Source organism: Squalius cephalus (genome assembly GCF_949319135.1).
Source record: "Squalius cephalus genome assembly, chromosome: 5".
Lineage (NCBI taxonomy): Eukaryota > Metazoa > Chordata > Actinopteri > Cypriniformes > Leuciscidae > Squalius > Squalius cephalus.
The window spans coordinates 11,114,455-11,130,234 of record NC_137126.1 but is presented as its reverse complement, the minus strand read 5'-3'; the positions used below and the strand labels follow the sequence as shown (position 1 = coordinate 11,130,234).

Sequence of the window (15,780 nt, the reverse complement as noted above, 5' to 3'; positions counted from 1 at the left end):
GACTGGGCCGTCTGGCCAATCAGAGCAGAGCAGGTTCTCGGAAACGAGGGATTTAGTGAGGCTGATTCATTCGACAAACTGTTTAAAAATAATTGAAAAATGTGGTGGTGAGCAAAATTATGAGAAAATGAAAGTGTTTTTTGACCTTTGATGCATGTAAACCTGTTTTAGGAAACCTCAAAAACAATATTATGAACCTTTAAAATAACATAGACTTTATTCAGTACACTTTACACTTTATATTCTGTATAATACAGAATGGGGCTAGCAATGCCAAGGTCATGGATTTGATTCCCAAGCAATACATGAACTAAATGAGTATATTTTGAATCCAATGTAAATTGTTTTAAATAAAAGTGTTTGATACATATGTAAATGCAAAGAAAGAAAGAAAAAAAAAAGTAACAGCAAATGTTCAAATCTAGTTTCTCTCTCTCTCTCGATGCTTGCCTGCCCCTCTTTGATATTAAAATTCCTCTTTCAATGTCTCATTTTGAATCTGCACAGGATGGTAAGCTGTCAGTATGTTTCATTTAGCATCATAATTCTTCATGAAGCTACACCTTCTTCATGCAGGTTTGAAGAACAAGGCCTGATATTGTGTAGTCCTGCCAGCCTTTGCCAAAAAATATCATATGTTTTTCTTTCTTTTCTTTTTTTTTCACTCCCCTGCACGGAGGAGAAGAATCGGCTCTATGTGAATATGAGTCACGTGTTTATGTTAACCTAGCAGTAACTGGAACAAGGGCATAGCAGAACAGAGAGGAGTGTAGAGAGAGTGAGAGGGGAGGTAAGATGAAGAAAAGCAAGTGGTGGTGATGGAATGGGAGGAGAATGAAGAATGTGGGTTTTGAGTGACAGAGGATTAAAAAATTGGAGTGGGATGACTTCCTTAAGCTCCAAGCACAACATGCGGAGGGGTGGGAATAATGCTGAGGTCTAGAGAAAGACAACACTGATTGCCACCCTGGCAGGTGGGAGATAGCATCTCACGTTAAACCTCTTAACATCTGTGTCATTTGTCAGATAAGTTATGTTAACATTTTTATTAGAGAGTATAATAAAAGTGTTTACATGTTCATTTTTGTTCATTGCATTTCAGTTTAACTTTGTTAAATCTTAGTTTTTTTTTTTTTCAATGTTTTATTTTTATGTAATTTAATATAATTTAGTTAATTATTATTATTTTTTATTATAGGCATACAGTAGCATTCCATAACTGGTGTGCCGGATAGCACATACGGGTTTGTACCCTGTTAGTGCATTGAGCATTTTTTGTCTTGTCACTTTTAGTTCCAAACAATGTGATTATCTTATTACTAACTATATCACTATCATAGGGCTATAGAAATATTACTTCTCAAAAAAGTGGTTCAGTGACACAATTTGCCCATGTTAAGGACAGGGTTTGGAAATGAACGGGGGTTACGGCAAATGCCACCAAAATGAATAAATATGCATCTAAAATTCACAATATGATGGCAAAAATCCCCTGTTTGAGTATTGCTTTATATATATATATATATATATATATATATATATATATATATATATATATATACATGTATAAATACATATAGGCCTATAGGCTATGTCAAAAAAAACATTTTCGTAAACTGAAATAAAATAGAAATTTCAACATTAATGAAAAACTAAAACTAACAACAGTTACTGAAAAACTAACTGAAACAAAAGAATAATTAGCAGAAATAAATAATCGTTTTCGTAATTAATAAGCTCTCCTAAATAAGCCTACCGGAAAATCACTTTTTTCCATTCCACTGCGCTACTTTATTTTTCAATGTAGGCCTATGACCGTTGCGCTCGAGTCTCGCGTCTTCTGCAGCATCACGTGCATGACACGACGCTCTAAAAACGCGGCACTCAAGTTAAAATAAGTTCAACTTTTAAAAGACGCGTATCGAGACCTTGCGCTTTTTCCCCACTGTGCCCGCGTCTTTTTTCCGTTTTTCAAAGCAAAACCGCTTTCTGTGTGAACCAGCCCTAAGAACCAGAAAGGCCCAAATAAGTATTTCCACCTCATGCAAATACAGCTGTACCTTAATTCCAGGTAGGCTATAAGATAACCATCTCATGTGAAACTAGCCTAAACAAGATAGGCCTATACTATACACACATATTAGACAAGATACCACACTGAGCAAAAAACGGAAAAAACAAATAGCATGTCTATAGCCCAGAAATAGACGTATATTTGTCAGAGTAAAAGTATACTAAATGTCTGGTCTGAAGAGAACATTTGAATATGTGTATAACTATGAGTATATTATTTTAAACAAAAAAACATAAATGGATCAATACAAGAATAATGTTTGAATGGATTAATCATAGAAATAACCTTAAAGAATAATCATAATAATCATATGCATATCTTTTTCTTATACACCACGTTTAACAATATTTCATTTTTAATATTATTGTATAATTTTTACTTTTTAGTTGCATTTGTTTGGTTCATCCTCAAACAATTATTTTATTTTTATTATTAAGAGGTTTTCACAAGAGTTAAATGTAAACTGCAAACATTAAACTTTGCTGAAATGAAATGTCTTTAACTGGATGTGTTCTGTTAAAGGAGAACTCCTGTCAATTTTAACATTGAGCTCATTTTTTTGTCAATTTGGATTGCTGTCAGTACAGAGAACAACGACAAAAATCGGTGTTGCCTACACCGTGTAATCCTCTTTTTAAAATTTGCACCCTGTTGACTTCAATGGGGCAATATTTAAACCTGCTTTTAGCCTCTTAACATCCTTGATGTGTCATTACAAGTGCACAGTCAAGTGCAAGTGTCATGTGAGTGATTCCTTCAGAGTGAACACGAGTGAATCTGACTGCAGTAGATGTGAAAGAAATGGATAAAAATGATGTTATTTAAGCCAGCGCAAATACCTGTATTTACATCCTGTTTTCAGTTGAAGTCCAAAGTAGTCGATTGCCGAGTTCACGAGCGTGATCATAGGTAACTAAACCTATGCGCGTGAACTCGACAATCGACTACTTTGGACTTCAACCGAAAACAGGATGTTTTCAAATCATTTCTATACTTCAGATGCAGATTCTGTGCGTGCCACTTCTGCTGTGTAAAGATGGATTTTATTGGTTTGGGATCAGTGAAGAGATAAGCTATAATGAGGTGTATAGCTGAATTATTAAAGGTCCCGTTATATGCCCCTTTTCACAAGATGTAAAATAAGTCTCTGATGTCCCCAGAGTGTGTATGTGAAGTTTGAGCTCAAAATTACGGTGGCCGAGAGGTGCAAAACAAATCACAATTACAAAAACAAAATAACAATTCAGAAAACACAACGACAATTTAGAAAACAAAATAACAATTCAGAAAACACAACGACATTTCAGAAAACACAACGACAATTCACGGAAAAGGTAGGTATATTTTGAGAATGACGTACTTATCACTGATTGGACGAGATACCTGTCAATCAAGAAATTTGTGATCAACTTTGTTTTGCTATGCAAAAATAGAACACATTAAACTTTTACTTTGAAGAAGGACATTCATGTGCCGTGATTGTGGACATGCTGGCGACATACCACATAATATTTACTATATTAATAGTGTGTCATGAGTTTAGTATGCCTGAGCATATGGTTAGCATGAGTGTTTCGCGATTAGCGCGATAGCCCGCTATTCATTATAACTGGTCATAATGAGTGTATGAGAGTAGATGATGTTGTTTCAGTCATATTTAGTTTGTAAAAAGCATGAGATTAGAGTGTTACTACCAGCTGTCACACGTCATTTTGGGGCTAGCTAGAGCATGAGAACTGCACAGAGAGAGTGTTAAATAGCTTGTTGATCATATTTTTCCTTCTAGTGTAATGGAATGTTTAAAGTCACTTATGTGTACAACGGTCATTACTGTAAAAAAGTGATATACATGTTGAGATTGTATGTTTTGAGCTTTTGTTATGCATATTCTCTTATGCTTCATTTTGAGTAAATACACCAACAAAGAAGCCTTCACTGCAATGCTCTCTTTTATTTCATTTTTCGACATACCACTACATTAAAAGCTGCGTCGACCAGGACAGTTGTTCGGCTACCGGACAACGTGGTTAGTAGCCTACTTCTCTGCAGAAGTTGCGTGTTAAACGTGATGCCATATGCGGCTGCTGCAAGAACTCGACCCACCAGGGACATAACAAGGACACGTCGTAGATTCGTTAGGCGTACCTATCACTCCATGGGACCGAACTATCTTTGGCACGTTGATGGGTACGATTTGTTTCTACCGGTACTTCCAGACAGTATCGCTTGATTCCGGTTCTGGCTTGATTGACAGGTATCTCGTCCATTCAGCGATAAGTACGTCATTCTCAAAATATACCTACCTTTTCCGTTTTTTCTGAATAGAGAGCCTAAGTCCCTCCCCTTCCGGTCGACCACCATGGGACCTTATTTCGGAAAAATATTGTATGGTAGTCAATGGCGAGAGACAACAAATATTTTGATCTCGTTTGAATTGTGCCCTGATTTACACATATGATGTTTGTCAATTTAAAAGATACATTTTAAAGTCAAGAAAGTCGCAGCTTGATGTAAACCTGCTGAGGTATAAGACTGTGAAAATACGTAATTACAAAGACTACAAACCCAGAAGGCGCACATGCGACGTCATACCTTTTCTCTCAATGAATGAAGCTAACTTTACTGTAGCTAACGTCTGTCATTTTTTTCTATAGTCTTACATTATAATCGTAACGTTACGCCGTCATGCCCGAGTGTTTTGAGCCAGAATACACACATACGAGCAACGGATCTTGTGACGCACATAGTGCGAGACGAGAGATGTAGTTCATTGAGCGATTTTCACATAAAACTAAACGTTACTCTTCTGTTTTATGACAAACTGCGACTTTCTTGACTTTCATAATTACCTTTTAAATTGACAAACATCATATGTGTAGTTCAGGGCACAGTTCAGACGGAATAAAAAGATAAGTTATCTCTCGCCATTGACTTCCATACATATTTTTTCCGAAATAAGGTCCCATGAGCCGGAAGCGGAGGGGCGGGACTTAGGCTCTCTATTGTCGTTTTCTGAAATGTCGTTGTGTTTTCTGAAATGCCGTTGTGTTTTCTGAATTGTTATTGTGTTTTCTGAATTGTTATTGTGTTTTCTGAATTGTTATTTTGTTTTCTAAATTGTCGTTGTGTTTTCTGAATTGTTATTTTGTTTTTGTAATTGTGATTTGTTTTGCACCTCTCGGCCACCGTACAAAATACCCAACAGATCATTTTTTACAGCATGTTTAAATTGACATTTTTTGGGGCTCAGAAAAACGAGCTGTTTCAGTGTGTGCCCTTTAAATGCAAATGAGGTGCTGCTGGACGACACAGGGGGCGGAGCTTCATGAGCTCGCGCTCAGTCTGTCAGGAAAAATTCATCTCACGGAATGATGATAATAAAAGAAACTCTCAGTAACGGCGTTCATTTCGAGTCGGACAATAATGCCTACAGAGTCAGAGTGCTGTATAGAGATGAAACAGGTATAGTTTAGTAGTTTAATTACGGTTATTATAACGTATTTGTCATCTGCTTGTAGGCTATGTATCCATTATTTATTAATAGCCTACAAGTCTGCTGTTTCGGACCAGGTCTGAATGATGATCAAACATGTACTGATGAGTTTAATAAAGTTTATTGTACATCACACAAAAGATGAAGCGTCAGTTTTACTTCAGAAAATCACCGTAAGAGCTGAGTAAACACAGTAGCCTAAGTTATAAGAAGTGTGCAAGTAGCCAGTAGAGTTGAGGGAGCATTCCTGTGGGCGGAGGTTAGTCAAGAAACGGTTCTAGTGACATCATTAAAGAAGGAAGCAGAGGGATGTAGTCCAATCGAGCCGTTTTTTGTAGTCAACTTCTGTTAAATAAAATATCTCGCTTGGCATTGAACTTTGAGCTTTATAATTTTACAGATATTATTTATGCTCTAACAGCAACATTACACACTAACTAAAGTTTGAAACATGGGATCACGCAGAACGGGACCTTTAAGTGAATTATTTACTTTTTCATATAAAAATGTGAACATATATGAGTTATTTAAAGTCTATTTTTTTTTGCATAAGATTCACATTTTCTAGTCCAGCCCGAAAAAGGTTTAATATTAAGAATAGGCCTATTCTGAATGCAGTATTTTTAGTTGCAGTTTTTTTTTATTCCACATTCCAACTATGAAGGTTACAGGGAAGTATGAAATATCGCTCCCTACTTGCTGCCCATCGACCCTGACTAGTGAATAACAAGTTCTTCCCGCCAACACAGTCAAGGAACTTGGCACGTATCAGGCAGTATGTCACGGTCTGTCTGCATATACCCCACCACAGTCTTATGAACTCAAGCCAGTGAGATGACACCTGATTCCTGTTGCCATCCACACCGTATTAATAGAACTTGTTAGGTGTCTGTGACATGCTGGAAACCCAAATGGGGGAGGCTGGCACAAGGCAGGAGTTAGGCTGTCCAATTTATTTTAATCTACCGGTCAAATATACACATCAAAAACCTTACCATACCTGCCATTTAACTAATGCCTCTTGATACAAGGTACAACAGCTACATTGCTTTTTCGTTTGTGCTTTGAGATGGGTCTAGTAATGACATTTAAACATTTTTAAGCATGACTTATTTGTCCAAATATTTTATGGGGCCCACTGTAAACCTATAAAGCAGGGTTCACCAATCTCGGTCCTGGAGGGCCGCTGTCCTGCAGAGTTTAGCTCCAACCAGCTCCAACACACCTGTTTGAAAGTTTCTAGTATGCCTAGTCAGACCTTGATTAGTTGGTTCAGGTGTGTTTAATTGGGGTTGGAGCTAAACTCTGCAGGACAGCGGCCCTCCAGGACCGAGATTGGTGAACCCTGCTATAAAGTGTCCCATGAGGATTTATACACCTAAAATCTAAATTATAACAAAATGAAATGCACAGAACTTGACCTGCACTGCTTTTCATAACCCTATGTGCTCCATTGACTGCTGGACCATCGCGTTGTTTTCCATCATTCAACAGCGAGTGTGCGTGTGAATATTCTATTTAAGTACTTTTTTGTAAATGTAATTTTTTATGGCACTTCCAGTTGAGACTTTAATGCTGCAAATTGTGCACAACAGATTCATCCTTTTTTTTCTTAAGTATTCGCTTTCCTTGGCATCGTGTATTGTTCTCATAGTTTGGACAGGACTGGCGAGTCCTGCTGTCTGCCAGAAAGACTGAGCTCAAACAAGAGTCGTGTGAAGACATAAGGCCTTTCCTGCCTCAGGCTGATGGTCAGACTAGGAATATTCATAATCATACCGAACTCATACACAAACAGAATGAGATCACTGACATCTGGGTCATTCTGATTCAGATTTATTCAGGATAAAGAATGGTTCTACTTAAGAATTATTGGATATTATAATTGTGGCCTTGCTTTCTGATTCTAAATGGGTTAACGGATACTGATAACAAAGATTGCTTTAATGAAAGTGTTGTCATTTCTTAGCTTGAGCATCTTTTACACCTGGCTAGAACAGAAGTGTGTAACCCCTCATACTTTGTGGATTTTGAATTTCCCCAAAAATTGAATTGTTTCTTTGTATATTGCACAATTATAACTGTATGTGAGTTAGTGGCAATGTGCTTATTTTGTCTGTATCTATTGATTTATCCAAACATATTTTACAAATTCAGTTCATACATATTTAGGTAATAAAAATACTATTAATGCAATTCGTGACTTGAATAGACCTCTTCTATGATTGTCTATTATATGCATGTTTTTCTCTTTTCAATGATATGAATGTTTTTTTTTTAAATAAGGGGCATAAAAAATGTCAAAGCAATTCAACTCTCCTTGATAAATGACTCTTTAAAAGAATGAAATTCAAGAGAGCCATATTTGGAAATGTGGTATAATCTTTTACAAAAATAACAAAACAAAACAAAAGGTTTAAAGTATTCTTAAGTACTTCAAGTATTAAAGTATTGAAAGTATCGAGGACCCTTGCAAATCTTAGTGACTGTGTCAGAAAGTATTTTAAAATATCAGAAATTATTCACTTTTTATGACAGAGCAAGATTACTTCAGGTTTAGTGTAATTCCCCCCCCCCCCCAAAAAAAACAATCTAAATGAATGATTTATGATATCAGTGTAAAATTAAATCCCTAAAAATAACATTTGAAAAGCTTTTTTTAAATTATTATTATGATTAAGATGTGTACACACACTCAAGCTGCAAGTAAAATGTTATTTCTTTTTACTCATTGAACATAAAAAGATTCAACAACTGAAACTTAAAGTGAACAAGTTTCACAGATATTTGGAAGAAATGGAATGATGAGTCCCTGAACAAAGCTGGGTCAGTATCTGGTGTGACCAGCAGCTGCTGTGAGTCCAGTGCATCTCATCTTCGTGGACTGCAGCAGATTTGCTGGTTCTTGCTGTGAGATGTTTCTCTTCCACCAAGGCATGTGCAAGTTCTCGAACACGTCTGTGGGGACATGGTTACAAATGGTTTGGCACTGCGAGGACAATCAGCTGTCCTTCCTGTCTCCCTATATCACTGTCTAAAGTGTTTTACATTACAGACATTGCAGTTTATTGTTCTGGCCACATCTGCAGTCTTCACCCAGTCTGCAGCAGGACTATATAATCATGTTCACGCAGATTAGCAGTGACCCTAGGCATCTTTTTTCTGATTTTCAGAGTCAGTGTCCTAACTGTAACTGTTAAAAACTGTCTGAAGGACTGTTCCACAGGTGCATGTGCAATAATTGTTCATGGTTCATTGAACAAGCATGAAAAACATTGAAATCGTTTCCAATAAAGATCTGTAAAGCTTGGATTTCTACCAATTTTCGCCAAAATTTTACTCTACTCTACTTTCAACTTAGTTCCAATTACTTTTTGGAGTCCCCATAAAGTTTGGTGCACTTTTTCTCCCTTTCCTTGTGGCTGTGACATATTTGTCCTAATTAGGCTTCTAAGATGCTTCTATAAAATCAGCTAAGTAGCATGTTTGTGGTTCACAGGAAAGCTCTTCCCAGCTTTAATGGCTACATTTGTAACTGACTGATTGCCCTTGTAGATGTGATTGCGCTGCTTTTATTTTTTGCTCCATTCAATGAGCATGAAGAATAGGCTCTTTCATGGCAGACTTGTGGTCATGGACATGGAAAGCAGCGCTTAAACAGCTCTCAGCCAAAACAAAATCTACCGCCAAAAGGAATCCAATTTCATTTATACGAGCAGGAAATTGACCCGTCAGAGTACGAGAAAACCAGGGAACCGATACTCTGTATTGCAGGAACATGTCCAGTGCGTCTGCATCCTGAGTGCCAGGCTAAGAGCTGAGATTAGGGATAACAAATGCCCACACTAAGACTCTAGAGGCACTCCTCTTCTCTTCAGTTTAGCATGAGAATGGAGGAGAGATGGGCCATGCATCGCAGGTGGTGCTTTCCTTACCCTACGCCCCAGACTGAAAATGCATGAGCAGACACTAATGGTGAAGTGAGAGCCTCCTGGGCCTCATATAGACCGGAGGATGAACCAGTGGAATTGTGTTTGGAAGTAGAAAATGATTCTTTTGGGAATGGCATTGGTGTCACAACACAAACAACAGAAAAGAAAATAGGGTTTTAAAGGCATCAGGAAATCTGAGATTAATTAATTGATTTGTTTGTTATTTTTGTTATATTTTGTTGAGATAAGAATCAAATATACAGCATTTAATGAACACCCACCTTGCAAAATAAAACCATATAGGAATAATATTGGATTGCTATAGCCTTGTTTTAAACTTGTATGTGTATGAATGCATTTATACATTGAACTTTTTTTCAATATCAAGATTTTAGGTTAAAATATATTAGTATAGTGTATTTTTAGATGCTGTGACTTGAAATGGTGAAAGTCTTTTATATTGTAGCCTAATATGATAATGGTAATATGACAAGCATTTTTTTTTTTTTACTTGTTTATATTATTAATATGTGTTTCTATGACCTCATGGCTAATTTATATAGTCATACCACATGACAATATTCAAGTGAACTGCAAAATAAAAAATATTGTTGAAAGTCCATTGTTGCTATTATATGAAATATATGTTATATATACACTACCAGTCAAAAGTTTTGGATCGGTAAGATTTTTTATGTTTTTTAAAGAAGTCTCTTCTATTTTAATATATTTTAAAATGTAATTAATTCCTGTGCATCATTACTCCAGTCTTCAGTGTCACATGATCCTTCAGAAATCATTCTAATGTGTTGCATCTAACAGCATTTATCTGAAATAGAATCTTTTTAGGGCTGTCAAACGATTAATCACGATTAATCGCATCCAAAATAAAAGTTTGTTTTTACATAATACATGTGTGTGTACGGTGTATAATTATTTTCTAGATATAAATACACACACATGCATGTATATTAAGAAATATTTGCATGTATATACTGTGTATATATATTTATATTATATATAATTTATATTATATATAAATATTTTATATATAAATAACACATTTTCTTAAATATATATATGCATGTGTGTGTAATTATATATAGAAAATAATTATACTCCGTACACAGACATAAATTATGTAAACACAAACTTTTATTTTGGATGCGATTAATCGTTTGACAGCCCTAAATCTTTTGTAACATTATAAATGTCTTTACTGTAAATTTTGATCAATTTAATTCATCCTTGATGAATAAAAGTATTGATTTCTTTTATCTATTTCCACCCCCCAAAAAATAAAAATTCTTACTGACCCCAAACTTTTAAACGGTAGTGTTTAACGGTACAAACGCTTTCTATTTCAGATAAATGCTTTTCTTTTGAACTTTCTATTCATCAAAGAATCCTGAAATAAAAATGTAAATAACTGTTTTCAACATTGATAATAATTAGAAATGTTTCTTAAGCATCAAAAATCCTAATAATAGAATGGTTTCTGAAGGATCATGTGACACTGAAGATTGGAGTAATGATGCTGAAAATTTAGCTTTGTTCACAACAATAAATTACACTTTACTATATTCACATGGAAAACAGTAATTTAAATAGTAATAATATTTCACAATATTACTGTTTGTGTGTGTGTGTGTGTGTGTGTGTGTGTGTGTGTGTGTGTGTGTGTGTATTTTTAATCAAATAAAGTGAGCAGAAGAGACTTTTTTTAAAAAACATAAAAAATCTTACCCATCCAAAACTTTTGACTGCATGGCAGTCTATATCTCTACTATTAGTTTTGCTGTTACATTTAGTGTTTCTAACAGAACCGATGACTTCTCATTCATTTCAAAACTTCTGTCATTAAACAAACGCAGTCCTGTTCTGTACATGCAGGTTGTGATCCTCTCTGTGACTGGGAAGACTGTATTTTTATAGTATCGTGGAGGAGGAGGAGTGTTAGGAGGAGCTTGTCCGACCAAGAGCCCGTTTTTAAGAGCACAGCGAAGAGTGAATGAGAAGCGCAGTGTTTTTAAGCGTGGAGCCGCATAACATCGGATTTTTTTCACAGATGGACACTTTCAACCCGTCCTGCTGCTTACTGAAAGTTCATTCTCGTTGATGTGAACAGGAACGGAGAGTTGAGCGAAACTCTTTTGAAAGAGCGTGTTGTCAAGTGCTTTAAAGTTTTAAATACTGTACCGGTGCATGTGATTTTCGTTTTGACATCCAGTTGCTTTTTCCGATTAATCACGAGGGCTGACGGTACTTCCAAATACTTCCTGAAACTTCAGACGTTTTGGATATATTTAAAACTGAATCACAAAGGATTTGTTTTAATACAATATCACATGAGGCATGACAATGAAGATATCCAAAATTAACTTCTTTTTTTCTTCAAAATTAATGAACATTCAATGTCAATTACTGTATGGTGGACCATGAATCGACTTTTTCCTCTTCAAAATACAACAAATAGGCTATTACTCATTTCTGTTACAAGCCAAACGAGACAAATATAATCTGCATGGCATTGGATGTACTAATCATTTTAAGACTTTCTTGAGGTTATCAAAATGGCCCATTGCATGAAGATTGTTATTCTACTTTTTCAGTTCTTGAATACTGGATCTTCACTGGAGATCGGAGCATATGATTTGGAGCGTGGTCGCCCGGAAAAATGTGAACCCATCACCATTCCCATGTGCCAGGGAATCGGCTACAACATGACACGGATGCCCAACTTCATGAATTATGAAAGCCAAGAGGAGGCTAGCATTAAACTAAATGAATTTGCTCCTTTGGTGGAGTACGGATGTGATGTCCACCTGCAATTTTTCCTGTGCTCTCTTTATGTGCCGATGTGCGCTGATCAAGTGTCCACCACTATCCCGGCATGCCGTCCTATGTGTGAACAGGCAAGACAGAGGTGTTCACCTATAATGGAACAATTCAGTTTCGGCTGGCCGGACTCATTGGATTGCTCAAAGCTACCGACTAACAACGACCCAAACGCATTGTGCATTGAAGCTCCCGAAAATGATACTCAACCTGAGACTAAAAAAGGCGAGGGAATGCTGCCGGTACCTCCAAGGTCCAGGACACCTGCAGCTGGGAGTGGACGTATCTCAGGTGTCCCGCGGTCCTGTGATAACCCGGAAAAGTTCCAGTACGTGGACAAAAGCGAGTCATGTGCGCCTCGCTGCACTCCTATGGTGGATGTCTACTGGTCAAGGCAAGATAAGGACTTTGCGTTCATTTGGATGGTCGTGTGGTCAACGCTTTGCTTTGTTTCTACAGCATTCACAGTTCTAACCTTCCTCCTCGACCCCCAACGCTTCCAGTATCCCGAGCGGCCCATCATCTTCCTGTCTATGTGTTACAACGTCTACTCGGTGGCCTTCATTATCCGCTCGGTGGCTGGGGCTGAGAATATCGCCTGCGATCGGGAAAACGGAGAGCTCTACATTATCCGGGAGGGTTTGGAGAGCACTGGCTGCACCATAGTCTTCCTCATCCTCTACTACTTCGGCATGGCCAGCTCCATCTGGTGGGTCATCCTCACCCTCACCTGGTTTCTCGCAGCGGGACGGAAATGGGGCCACGAGGCTATTGAGGCGCACAGTAGCTACTTCCATATGGCCGCCTGGGGTATTCCTGCAGTGAAGACCATAGTCATCCTCACCATGAGGAAGGTGGCTGGGGACGAGTTGACGGGATTGTGTTACGTGGGAAGCATGGACAGCAGTGCTCTCACTGGCTTTGTGTTGATCCCTCTTTCCTGTTATCTCATTGTCGGGACCTCTTTCATCCTTACGGGGTTCGTAGCCCTCTTCCACATCCGCAAAATCATGAAAACCGGCGGCACAAACACAGAAAAACTGGAAAAGCTGATGGTTAAGATCGGAGTCTTTTCCATTCTCTACACCGTGCCTGCTACTATTGTCATCATATGCTATTTCTATGAAAGACTCAATATGGAATACTGGAAGTTCAAAGCTCTGGAAAACAAGTGTGTGTCCTTTCCTGGTCGAAGGAGCGAGGATTGCTCTTTGGACTCGTCGGTTCCTACAGTGGCTGTGTTCATGCTGAAAATTTTCATGTCATTAGTGGTAGGCATCACCAGTGGGGTTTGGGTATGGAGCTCAAAGACACTTCAGACCTGGCAGGGGTTGTGCAACAGGAGGCTGGCCGTGAGGACGAGCCGCAAGCCTTGCTCCAGTGTCAGCTGCAGCAGCTCCCACTGCCATTATAAAGCACCGGCTGTGACACTTCACATGAACAAAACAGACGTGTACACAGACAGTCTCACACACGTTTGAGACTGAAGGCCTCTGCTTTGGAGCCATTCAGACTTTACAAGGCTAGTATCGTGATGAGATTCTCAGGTTGGACTACAGATCATGGTAAATGTCACAAGTCCTGTCAAAGGCGGCATGTATAAGCCTTTCCTTGAAATTGTAGACACAAAGTAGAGGTCACTTCAGTAAAGAGAAGGTTTGTTGCATGGGACGAATGCAGGCATGGCAGAACGCTTTATTTATTGTGGCTATTTAAGTATTGCTGGCTGTATAGTTTTGTACTTTGCTATAATGTATATAAGGAAGAGTTTTAAATAATTTGGCAGTATATTTTTCTTTAAAAGAGGAGCAATAAAACATTTATTATGATGTCTTTTCTCTCTCTATTTTTTAATCATCGCAGTTTTGTCATAAATAACGATATAAATAGCTTTTTAGGGTTACATGTAAAATGTGTACATGTAAAACTTTCTTTCTCTCTGAATTATGATGTTCTTTAGCACTTTTAATTAAAATGGATTTTAAATGGTAAGAAATAGTGAAAACCACATAACTAAATAAGTCAATATTCCTTGGTAGGAATAATTTCACATACTGCAGTCATTTAAATGTAACTGATTAAGAATATAAAATGTTGAACAATCATGCCTGGAGTTCTCAATTTTCACCACTTTTCTGTTAATACTTGAATTTGGTGAATATGTTACAACTGGATCCATTTATATTGTCAAATCACCTTCCAAAATCATACACATTTTACCAAGTCAACTTTACTGCAGTCAATAAAAGAACTATGATAAGACACTGAGAATGTATGATGCTGCTATGAATTTATGCAGAATTAAACTTCCTTTAACCTAATTTCTTTAACGTTTGTGACATTCATTGTTTTGTTTCCGCATCCAGAATTCTGTTGTCAAGAGATCGTATATAGGCTGATAAAGAGGAGATATGTTTAGAGTAGGTCTGTGCATAACTCGCATCAGTTTAACCTTTTTACAGTGTTTTCATATCTTATATTTGTGGACATAGGTGTTTGTGGTGTTCATTAATGATTCATCTTAAATTATGAGCTACAGCCTATGAGAGTGAGATGAAAAATCGAGAATGGTTTAAGGAATTGCTTTTATTTCTAACCCAAACAGTTCAAATTTAAAATGAACAGCTGATATTTTTATTAGTATTTTGATATAAATTAACTGTTTTATAATTTTTTTTTTAATATATCCATTGTTTTAATTGATTTATCCTCTGCACTATTCCTGTGCCTCTGCAGATATTGTCCAATGTTTTGGCAGGTCTTAGGCTTTGGAGCTTAAACTGCTGTTACATTTGGTCGTAAAAAAAGGCATGTTTGTCTTGGGGCTCACAGCCTAAACTTCACAGTGCATTACCCACATGTAGCAGTCTGTATAAAGTTCAATTAACGCATGGCTGTTTTCAGTTTTCAAGTTTACAGTGCAGTAGCATATGTAAACACTGTGTTCTAAGTCAAGAACACACCACACTGCATCAGCCAGCAGACTAGGACAAATTTAATGAATGTTAATACACTGGAAGATGAATGTTTAGCTCTTATTAAATACTACCAAAGACTTTATTCATTTAGTAACATGTATGGTTAAAGCTGCTGTTGTTAAAATAAAGATAAACATAATTCTTGACTATGGTTTTATCAACATTGTACAAGATTGTGGAGAACATTTAGCTTTCTTTGGCAGTCAGGGTTATTTTATTTTTTTTATTATTATTAATTTAGCAGACGTTTTTATACAATGCGAGGAAACATATGACTTGACAAACGAGGAGCGTCACAAGCAATTTGTTAGAGCCAACAATATTTGTAGTACACAATTCCAGGTCTATAAAATGTGTACAAATGGGTGTCAGAATTAAATTGATAATGGATTTTAAATTCTTGTTCAATGTGAATTGAATTTTAATTATTTGAATTTAGCAAGCGTAATTGTTAGTAATATCCAG

The 15,780-nt window shown here is 37.0% G+C and overlaps 1 protein-coding gene across 2 annotated transcripts; it reads left to right on the top strand.

Annotated features, from left to right (window-relative positions):
* Nucleotides 1–11,497: 11,497 nt before the first annotated feature.
* Nucleotides 11,498–14,650, top strand: fzd9a (frizzled class receptor 9a). 2 transcript variants are annotated; one of them, XM_079871178.1, is made up of 2 exons: nt 11,515–11,761; nt 12,112–14,650. In XM_079871178.1, exon 2 carries the CDS (start codon nt 12,199–12,201, stop codon nt 13,816–13,818), a length of 1,620 nt encoding a protein of 539 aa, XP_079727304.1. In that variant the 5' UTR covers nt 11,515–11,761; nt 12,112–12,198; the 3' UTR covers nt 13,819–14,650. The 2 variants fall into 2 exon arrangements, with proteins under 2 accessions (XP_079727303.1, XP_079727304.1); XM_079871177.1 differs by having other exon boundaries at nt 11,498–14,650.
* Nucleotides 14,651–15,780: the final 1,130 nt, after the last annotated feature.